The sequence below is a fragment of the Paramormyrops kingsleyae genome, chromosome 5, assembly GCF_048594095.1.
Source record: "Paramormyrops kingsleyae isolate MSU_618 chromosome 5, PKINGS_0.4, whole genome shotgun sequence".
In the NCBI taxonomy this organism is placed as follows: domain Eukaryota; kingdom Metazoa; phylum Chordata; class Actinopteri; order Osteoglossiformes; family Mormyridae; genus Paramormyrops; species Paramormyrops kingsleyae.
Window position 1 is genome coordinate 5,945,520 of NC_132801.1, and position 11,346 is coordinate 5,956,865.

The following is an 11,346-nucleotide window of genomic DNA, read 5'->3' on the forward strand; positions in this document are numbered from 1 at the left end:
ATGAACTCTTAGGTCACTCAGGGTACAAGGCTGGGGACACCATGGATAGGATGCCAGTCAGTCAAAAAGCTTGTGTGTCATAGAGTAAATATTAATATTTTGTTTCTGATATGAAAAGGGGACAAAATGGTGGCTCAGTGGTTAACTGTCATGACCTGTCAGTGACCTGACCGATTGTGACCAGCTGTTTTCCGTCAGTCTGATACAGTATGTCCCGTGTATTTAAGTCCGCGCCTGAGTCCGTATCCACAGATCCGTCATTGATGTTGTGTGCCATGTTGCTCGTCTCCCTAAATAAACCCCGTTTGTCCATATTTACAGCTTCACTCTTCTGTTTACCTGCTCGCCTAAAACACCACATGACATGTGATCTTTGGTTCCCGCTTAATCATAGGAAAACAAAACTGACCTTTCGGCCATCCAGTCCGGGGCCTGACACAAGTAAACAGCAAATATGAGGGACATAACGCTTAACTTGGTCACCTAAAATGCAACCAAAATAAAGCTCTGAATATGTTCTAGTGAGTGGGGTGAAACCACATTTCTATAGTTTTAAATGTTGACTCGCAACAAATGTAGCAGAAAGAATCTGGGTGATTCTCACATTTTCTTGGCATCATGCAGCATTGTTTAAAAGAACTAAAAACAGACAGTAATGTAATTCAAATGCATACGTGAGAAACACAACACTGCACACAGATGTTTGCCCTTTGAGGACTGATCAGAAACTGGCTGGGAACTGGTCACTGAATGGCAAGATCCTGTCCCAACATCTCCATCCATGTACAGCCTGTAGACTCTGGCAAAACAGACTTACAGGACTTTGTGCCCTTCTGTGAAGTCTGAAAAAATGTTCACTCATATAAATAAAATCATTTTTCATAAACTAAACTTTAATATGCCCATACATTCTTAAGGAATTATATGCTATTAATATATCCTAAAAATGACATCACTCACAAACTATCCCTGATAGAAAAATTCTGAGTTCATTTCTGAAATCAAAAATACATTAAAAAACATGTTGGTTCTGTTACAAAATCTTTGTTGCCCAGTGTTATCAAACCAAAAAACAATCAGTGCAGTTCGAGCAGGAACCAAAACATGTTCTCAGTGTGACAGTAACTGCAGGCAGTGCAGTGACACATTGACCAACTAAAGAAAAAAAAATCTTAAACTTGCACAACACTGAATAACACAAATTTACAATACACTATTACCTATTAATGAATTTTAAAATGAATTTTGACATTGACGTTATACTTGAATTGGATTTTGGATACTACAAAAAGAGTGTGATTATTGCTTGTGGACTGAATTGCAGAAATATAATGTTTGTATAATAAGGCTTTACATAACAGATTAATCTCTTTATCATGTGACCATTTCCTCCCATGACCCGCCCCATGCCCATCAGAGGAGGATCCTGTACAAACCTGCCATAGCTTTTAAAGGAGCCAGTGTCAGTGTGTGACAGAGAGCAGCAGTCACTGGGACTCAGTGTGTACTTTACCTCAGTGCTCCTCCCTCTGTCCTGCAGCCATGAAGCTCCTACCAGCCCTGCTCACCCTCACAGCACTGGCTCTCTCAGGTCCCTGTCTCTCTCCTCTCTGTCTCTCTTTCTCTCTGCATCTTTCTTTGTGCTCATCTAAAAGTCTGCTCTACCTCTTTATTTACAGGTGTGAAGGCTCAGATTGTACTGACTGAGTCTGAACCAGTGGTGAAGAGACCAGGAGAATCACACAAACTGACATGTACAGCCTCTGGGTTCACATTCAGTAGCTATCGTATGCACTGGGTCAGACAGGCTCCTGGGAAGGGACTGGAGTGGATCGCTTTTATTGAGTCCGATGGTAGTAGCACTTACTACTCCCAGTCCTTTCAGGGCAGATTCACCATCTCCAGAGACAACAGCAAGAACCAGGTGTATTTACAGATGAACAGCCTGAAAGCTGAAGACACGGCTGTGTACTACTGTGCCAGAGAGTCACTCAACCCCGTCCCAGGAGCTGTTGACTACTGGGATAAAGGCACTGAAGTCACTGTCACCAGCGGTAAGTCCTCTTCACCTCACCCTGCCTTGATTATTCGTTTTAAATATCTTTCATTTTCTCTCTTTACCTTTAGATATTGATGAATCCAAGTAATTTCCTTTTCTTTTTCTAGTCTGTTAGACATGAAGTCCCACAAACTGTCTTTGTGTTTCTTTTAGTGTTTGCGGTCTAATGTGCAACGTCCAATGCACGTATTTTATGGAATGTGCGCAACAAATGTGTTAATGTTTTTTGTAACCCTGTATGGTTAAAATAAATTGAATCACAACAGGCCTGTGTTCCGCGCTCCTTTATCAATACTCATGTACACCTGATGTACAATTTACGATGCTCTTTAATCCTATGCTTAGCGAAATTGTTTGCAGTCGCACTGTTTTAACAAGTAATAATACTGTAAGTACAATAATTTACTGGGATATATTAATCAAATGTGTTTATTAGATCTAATTTTCTGTTTTCTCTCTGCATAAATGATAAAATAATGAATTATACAGACAATAAAGCTTGTTAAGCTTGACTTTTGATTAAGCACATTTATACCTACAGTGGATATAAAAACTGTACACACCCCTGTTAAAATGACAGGTTTTTGTTATATGAAAAAAATGAGAGACAATGATAAATCATTTCAAAACTTTTCCCACCTTTAATGTGACCTGTAACCTGCACAATTCAATTGAAGAACAAACAAATCTGTTAAGTGGAAAAGAAAACCTACAATACGCTAGTTGCATCATATAGGGTGAACACCCTAAAACCCATACTTTCTTGAAGCAACTTTTGATTTAATGACAGCATTCACTCTTATTGGGTAGGAGTTTATCACTGTGCCACATCTTGACTTGGAAATATTTGCCGACTCTTCCTTGGAAACATACTCCAAATCTCTCAGATTACAAAGGCAAGGACAGCCTTCTTCCAGTCACCTCACAGATTTACAATTGGATTTAGCTCTGGGCCTGGTTGGGCCATGTCGTATCGAGCAGGCGAGGCAAGCCGAGAATGCAGGCAAACGAGGTTTATTCGGGTGGACAGGACCAAGACACCAACAAACATTAATGACGGATCTGGGGTAACGTACTCAGACGCGGACTAAATACAGAAGACAAGCCAAAATAACAAGGAACAGCTTGGCACGATCGGGGAAGCACACGTGGATAATGAGGGGCGTGGCACACATCAGGAGCAGACGGAGCGGATCATGACAGGCCATTACAAAACTTTAATATTCTTCTGGTGAAGCCATTCTTTTGTTGATTTGGATGTTTGCTTGGGGTCATTGTTGTGCTGAAAGGTGAAATTCCTCTTCACCTTCAGCTTCCTAGCAGACACCTGAACGTTTTGAGCCAGAATTGACTGGTATTTGTAACTGTTCATAATCCCCTCCACCTTGATTAAAGTCCCAGTTCCAGCTGAAGGAAAACAAACCCAAAGCATGATGTTGCCCCCACCCCGTGCTTCACTGTGGGTAAAGTGTTCTTTTGGTGATGCAGTGTTTTTTTTTTGTTTTTTACACCAAACATATATTGTGGCCAAAAAGTTTAATCAGACCCTGACGCATTTTCTCACATGCTTTTGGAACACGATGTTCACAAAATTTAACTGGCCTAGATATTTTTCTTGGTAAGAAAAGGCTTCTGTTTTCGACTGCACCCCATAGTCCAGACATATGGAGAATACGGGAGATTGTTGTCACATGTAGTACACAACCAGTACTTTCCAGAAATTCCTGCCGCTACTTTGGTGCTGCTGTAGGCTTCCTGCAGGCTCCCTGGACAGTTTTCATCTCGCCTTTTCAACAATTTTGGAGGGACGTCCAGTTCTCGGTAACGTCACTGTTATCCCGTATTTTCTCCACTTCTTGATGACTGTATTCACTGCATGGTTCCATGGTATATCTAACGCTGTGGAAATATTTTTGCAGCCTTAATTCTCCTGACTGATACCTTTGAACAATAAGATCCCTTTGATGCTTTGTAAGCTCGCTGTGAACCACGACTTTTGCTGTAGGATGCAACTGAGCAAATGTCAGGAAAATCCGACTAGGACATCTGAACATTATTTGGGGTTAATCAGAGTCACTTTAATTGATGGAAGGTGTGTCCCCAAAAAGAATGAATGCTGTAATTAAATCAAAAGGTGCTTCAACAAAGTATTAGTTTAAGGTTGTGCACACTTATTAAACAAGCTTATTGTAGGTTTTTTATTTTTTATATTTTCCCCCCAGACAAATTTCTTTGTTTTTCAATTGAATTGTACAGGTTATAGATCACATTAAAGGTGGGAAAAGTTTTGAAATGATTTATTGTTTTACATCTTAAAAACCTGGCATTTTAACAGGGTGTGTACAATTTCTATATCCACTGTACCCTTGTTTTAAATAAAATAAAACATGCTTTAGTGACAGTTGACTTTGGCATGAACAACATAAACTGGTTCCTCTTCCTTTAATGACGGCCCCTGATGTAAAGACTCTGCTCCCAGCGGCTGCTGAGGTTAATAATTTCTGTTGCTGAAAACCAGGTTTATTTATTGAAATTAGTCATTTATGCATTTGTCCTATTCCGCCCACCATATGCCTATTTTGCATGAGTTCAATTACAGCTTGAGTTTTGATGGTGGTACAAACCCTGTCTGGTTATAAAAGCTGTTTTAGTTCCATCCTGTCGGAGAGAGTGATCAGCCCCCCCTGGCTGCTGGCCCACAGAGTATGAGACACGCGCTGTTTTACTTGCAAGGGTGCACACCGCAGTGTAGCTACAAGGGTGTGGCACCACGAGAGGGTTTATTTATACTTTAAGATGATCAGGTTACATTGTGGGTGTGAACAACATTTCGAGTGGGATAGAATGGGATGTGGAAGTGGGAGTGGAAATAGGAATAACAGAACGTACAGCAGAGGTGGGCTCGTCTGCTGCACGTGATAGACAATTACTGTTAAGCACTTACACAGTTGCCATATAAAACAAGTTATACATTCATAAGAATACACATGAGTGATAATACAGTATATAAACAATCTCAACCCAACACATCCTGTTGATCCACCTCGACCTGCCAGTAACCACTGGCCAAGCTAAGAGTGGAAACCCATCGTGCATTTGCCAAACTGTCCAAAGCATCTTGAATTCTGGAAAATGGATAAGCCTTTTTGTTACCTCACTGAGTTTACCATAGTCCACAAATATATGGTTACAAATTAAGTGGGACCCTGTGTGGTGCCATTTTAATAGGGCTAGCGCCACCTGTACCAACCTGGCATGTAGTTAGGTTGGCGGCCTAGATCACATCCCCCATTACTAAATACTGCCGCATTACACTGTTGAAGTGTAATTACAAGTGGAGTCAAAAGACTCTCTGTGGACCAACTGCCATCCATCCCCAGCTCCACCTGCTGCCCCCAGTCTCCTACGCTTTGTTCTGCTTTTACATCAGTGGAGAAGGTACCCAATTTCATGCCCAGTTGTAAGACCCTCAGTTACATTAATGACCCATACAGGCGCCACCCCTGGTCTCACTGCACACACCACCCGTGCCACACTTTTTGGTGCCTCCACGTCTCAGGCAGATATCAATGGTAAGAGCAACATGTGTTAGTCAAATTTATTACTGACCCATACTTGGATCAAAAAAATCAATACCCAATAGAATCTTGGATGCAATATCAGCCACTAAAAACTCAGCCACAAGAGCCAAGGAATGAAACTGACACATTGTCTGCCACTGCCATGACTTCCATTGGCTGAAAGCTACCCTGCAGTATCCAACCAAATCTCCCTCCCCTTTTGTTAGCTGCTTCTTTTGTTGAAAGAAAAATTAAAGTTTAAAGGGGTTGGGTGAACCATGGGATTGTTGTTTTGAAGATGTTGTTGCATTATGGGATTGCTGATCTGTGCCTTAGGACAGGGGATGTTGTTTGTTCTTTTGGACTCGTGAGAGGAAGTGTGCTGGAGGGACCAGGCTGTGGAGCACCCTGACCTGGCACGCGTCAGGGGAAAGGTCATAGTAAGGTAAACAGGATACATCTGGTAGCTGAGAAGGGAAGCAGGGGTTTGTGAGGGAAGGTTGTGAACTGAGATATGAGAATCCTGTTTGCGATACTTTGAGATATGAAGCCATTAAACTCATAATACAATATCACCTGTACAACTGCATAATCACTGTCAGTAACAATACAACAAAATGTAATCAGTTAATCATATAATCATAATACACACATGCAATAAACAAGGGTGGAGGTCATGAGAACACTGCAAAAAATGGCTTTTCAAGTATAAGATAAACTCTTTCTGTTTTGAGACGAGATGGCCTCAAACTAGCAAAATTATCTACCAGTGCAGTAAGAAAATTGTACCATCCCAATGCCCCTCTCCTCTCCCTCCTGAATTAACCCACCCCTCAGGTAACCTCATCACCAAGTACTGCTGCGTCATTCAGTGCGCCAGAGACCACGCCCACTGTCAGTCAGTCTGTAACCAGTTCATCACAATACTCTTAATTAATCATGAGCAAACTCTTACTTACTTAATTAATGATATGCTATGTTTCTCCATGATTTGTACTGGATACTACCTTAGTTACTAAGGGACCGTATTGTAAACTATCAGGTGCTTGGCACCAGCTGTCACTGTTGTCACTTGTCACCTAGCATGCAGTGCTGGGCTTCCCAGGGATCTACAGGGTGCAGAAAGAAGTCTGAACTGAACAAACACTAGTAACAAAATGTCTACAAAAACAAGTTACCGGTTAGATCGACTATGACATATTAACAGTGTGTGAAATACCCGTCAAAAATCCCCACCTCCCTATTGTTGCGCAATACCGATCTTGAGACCCTCATAAAATTTCGCTTTTCAGGCTTTCAGGGGGTCTCATGGCTTAATCGGGGGTGTCGGAACCCCCCGTATTTCGCACACTGCATATTAATTTACATCATTCGTATGACTTGATGACATGTTTGTGTTTATAGCCATAGAACTTTAAAAAACATTAACTTTAGAAGTTATACGTGCTGGCAGTGTAAATAAAAGTAATGTGATTAAGTGATCATAACCAGTGACAATACAAAATTGCTAAGCTTAAGGGAATCAATAAATGTTTTCATACTGAAATATACTGGAAAGATACAGTTTATACAGTAGTTGGGTTTGATTTCACCTGCTGAAATGTAGTTTCTATGTATCTGAAGGGTGATGAGAGTAATTCAAAACACATTTTAAATGAATTAAATTTAAATTAATTTTAAACAGTTATTATTTTTACTTTTAGCCTTAATATTTTTTAGCATTACTATTTTCATGAGCTTAATAAACAATTACTTCACAGTATCTATTTTAATTTGTACATTATGTGATTAAAAAATGTAGTTTTTGAATGGATGCTGTCCTTCTCTCTGTCTTTAGCAATTTAGCCAAGAGAAATACAGGGAAACAATTACTGTACAGTGATAAACATCCAATCCTGTTGTCTGGCTACCACATTTTCCTGTTCCCTGTTAGTTATAAAGAATAAAGGAGATGATAGATAGATAGATAGATAGATACTAAACATTTCAAAAACAGCAAAACTTCAATAAATCTGATTAAATATTTTACAGTTGAGTGATTGCAGAAACATGTTCATGATAGGGTTAAATAAAATTTTAATTACATTAATATTTAGGTTTAAGTTTCTCAGCACAATCACATAAAAAAGCATAAATTGTGGAATGACTTATTGAGCAAAAGAGTTATTCTAATTTACATTGTGGTAAATGTGCTTAGTCTTTTTGGCCACCATTGAGTCTTGTTCTGATGACTTATATTGTTCTGCTGTAGATTCCCCCAAAGGACCAGACTTCCTCTATCCTCTGCAGTCATGTAATCCCAGCGGCTCTGCAGGTCTTATCAGCCTCGGCTGTGTCGCAGGCAGCTTCTCACCAGTGGATTCTGTGAGCTTTAGCTGGCAGGGCAGCAGCGGTAACCAGCTGTCTGACATTTATCAGTACTCAGTGGTCAATGTCAATGGAGTCAACATGGTGGTCAGTGAGATCCGCGTCAATGCGGCAGACTGGGGTGGACAAGCTCATTATGAATGTGCTGCACAACACCAATCCCTTAAACCACAGCTAACTGGGAGAGTAAAGAAGCCAGGTGTCACATTCCGAAGCGCAAGGAGGCACAAAGAAATCCCACAGGCAGTGGCTGGGTGACCCGGAAGGGGACGTTATTAGAGTAATTACAAAAAGGTAAAGGATCTCTACAAGGACCCATAGGGAGTGAGGATGGGCGACAAGGTAACAGTGACCAGAGTGAGGAGCACAGAGAGGAGGGGCTCATTTATACACCGGGAATAAACAGGTGTTTGTCACCACAATGGACAAGAGACGATCAGACACTGGTGAAGGTGATAAATACAGTCAACAGGGGCTACATAAGGGGCAGGTGTGACTGACTGGGATACGGGATGGTCAGCAGGGGAGCCCTCTGCTGGCCAAACAGGTGTAAGACAGGAGTGAAGGAGACAGGACATGACAGCATGTAACACTGCTGTAGACACATGTCTGTGTGTTCAGACTGAGATTATCTGATTTCCTGTGGAGCTTCATCTTTGCAGTGAATCATAACTGAAATATAAAGTTTCACTTACGTCTTTTGCCTTTTTTGTCTTTCTGTACGTTTAGTTCCACCAACATCCCCAACCGTGAGTCTCGTGACACTGCCCATCGGGGAGAGCCGTGTAGATGCTTTAATGTGTGTCATTCGGGACTTCTACCCCAAGAGCGTCACTGTGACATGGAAAGCTGGGGACAGAACTGTCTCAGGACAGACCTTGGAGTCGGAGAAAGGACAGACAGGACTGTACTCAGCCAGCAGTTTGCTGAAACTGGACAACAGCGTCTGGGAGAGTGACACTGTGTACACATGTGAGGTGCAGCACGGTGATGATAAAATCACCAAGACCATCAGTAAAGGTGAGTGAGCTCACAGCACACAGATACTGTTAGAGAGCATCTGATCTCACAACAACATCAGCAGACCCATTCATAAATAAGAGGCCAACATTTTCATTTTTATTCCAGTTCAATAAATTATTCCTTCACCTGCTTTAACTAAAATATAATGTTTGTAAAAAATATGACATCAATCCATCCATCTATTCAACTTTCATGACTAGTTATCCATTGCAAGATTACAGTGAACCTGGAGACTATGATAGGAAGTAGAGGGAACATGACAGGGAGCTGCCTGGGTGGGATGCAGGCCGGTCACAGGGGGTCAGTACACACTAACATACACTGAGGGCTATTTAGAGACACCATTACACCCAACCTCATATGTCTGACTGTGGGAGAAAACTCGAGTTACCAGTGGAAACCCATGTGGACACGGGCAAAGCATGACAACTGCACACTTACAGAGCGTGAACAGGAATCACACCTAGAGGTGTGAGACTGTAGTCACTGTAATTTATGGCTTAATGTTGGCTAAAACATCCTGGATGGATTTATGCCGTCTTTATAAGCCTGGGGATTATTTCCATTGTATTCTGGCAATAAAGTGCCTTTAGAATGTCTTTGTTCAAGATTTGAAGCCGGTTCTGATTGACATGAATAGTGTCTGAAGATCAGTCTGGCTGAATGACTGAGAACTTGAAACTGGCCTCCATGGCTCCTGTTGCTGCTCGTCTTATATTTTCCTCCGTTTCTCTCTCTCTTCCTCTCCCAGTCCTGTCCAGTAGGTCCAGTTTGGATGTGACCCTGAAGCCCCCAAGAGTAAAAGAGATGTTCATAGGTAACAGGGCTGTGCTGGAATGCATCATCACAGGAGAGGATGAGGCAGTAAAAGAAGCTGAAGTGACCTGGATGCTGGACAGTGTACAGGTGACAGATAAGATTACACAGACCGGTCCAGAAAAGGCAGATCATCTCTTCAGAAAGAGCAGCATCCTGACTCTGGCAGCGAAGGACTGGGAAGGTGGCAAAACAGTGACATGCAGTGTGCAGCAGAAGGGTGGTCCTACTACCACAAAGACCCTCAGTTTTGGACAAAAAGGTATATTTCACAATACACTTTCACAGTTAAAATCATAAATATTTTTATTTAAGATGAAATTCAGAGATGCAAAGAAAACTCACCGAGACGTTTTTAACAACTGATTTCAGGTACAACGACACCTACAGTCTCCATCCAAACACAATCTCCTGAAGAACTTTTTGGAAAAAGTGAATTCTTCCTGCTCTGCCTGGTAACAGGCTTCTATCCTGAGGAAATATACATCATGTGGCAAGTAAATGGGGGGAACTATGAGGAGGGTATTACTGGAGAGCCACTGGGGACTGGGGATAAATACTCTGTCACCAGTCTGTTTCCGGTCTCAAAAGAGGACTGGGACAACGGCAAGATGTACACCTGCAATGCCAGACACGCATCTCAGGAGGGAGAGCCCTACATGCATAATCATTCTGTGTCCAAGTCAGCGGGTAATTCACTGGAATGTCCTGTATGTGAATGTCCTGTATGACCTGAGTCTATCTGTGTAAATGCCACTGAAAATCCACAATGAACAGAGAGCTGCAGCACATCTCTGTAGACGCCACTGAGTTTCCTTCTCCTCCATAGTCACTGGTGTCCTTATCTCACGTAGACAAAAAGATCAGTGCAGTTTTCAATGGTTAAATACTCTAACATTAGTTACAGACTGACTCAGGACGTCCACTCCTGTAGGTTTTTGTTCACGCAGTATGATAAACGCTGACTTTGCTTACCTACTGTATTTTTTTTTTGGTCTTTTAATTTTAATTTATAATATTGTCCTTTTTTTCAGTAATTTGTTGAAAATCATTGTCCCATGTTTGTAGTCCAGGCTTGAATAGCAAGATTAGCAAAATATTAGTGCTTCTTATAGTCACTGTAAAGCAGATAAGGTAATAACATGTGAAAGAATGATTTTTCTGTATGCTTGGATTACAAATTTCCCTTATATAATTGCATATATTGTGTAAGTTTGGAGTTCAAAACAGCCATATCCTTCATTAAATTGGAGAAAACATCTATTAATTCTCAACTGGAACAGTTATAGACTAAACTGCACCTGTTTTGTCTGATCTCTGGTAGAGATGTTCATGGTTCCCTGTGATGTCATTCTGTCATATCTGAGTGACGTGTTCCTCCTCCTGATGTTCACTGTGTCTGTCTCTGTCCATAATGATGTCATCATTCGTCTGCTCCCAGTGTTACGGCTTATTGTCTCACTGCTTGGAGATGCAAATCTCAGATGCCTGAAGAACCACCTCATGTCACTGGAATACTGT

General features: G+C 41.4%; 1 protein-coding gene across 1 annotated transcript; it reads left to right on the forward strand.

Annotated features, from left to right (window-relative positions):
* The first annotated feature begins 1,725 nt into the window (after positions 1-1,725).
* On the forward strand, positions 1,726-10,813 carry LOC111832712 (immunoglobulin gamma-1 heavy chain-like). The gene is made up of 3 exons (XM_072711966.1): positions 1,726-2,054; positions 9,761-10,087; positions 10,198-10,813. Exons 1-3 carry the CDS (start codon positions 1,790-1,792, stop codon positions 10,554-10,556), a joined length of 951 nt encoding a protein of 316 aa, XP_072568067.1. The 5' UTR covers positions 1,726-1,789; the 3' UTR covers positions 10,557-10,813.
* Positions 10,814-11,346: the final 533 nt, after the last annotated feature.

What these genes read in the sequence shown, in the direction of transcription:
- LOC111832712 (XM_072711966.1), top strand. Translation starts at nt 1,790, where the DNA reads ATGCACTGGGTCAGACAGGCTCCTGGGAAGGGACTGGAGTGGATCGCT. An exon ending in TGAAGTCACTGTCACCAGCG is followed by an intron (nt 2,055 to 9,760) that starts GTAAGTCCTCTT and finishes TTCCTCTCCCAG; the next exon opens with TCCTGTCCAGTAGGTCCAGT. An exon ending in CCTCAGTTTTGGACAAAAAG is followed by an intron (nt 10,088 to 10,197) that starts GTATATTTCACA and finishes AACTGATTTCAG; the next exon opens with GTACAACGACACCTACAGTC.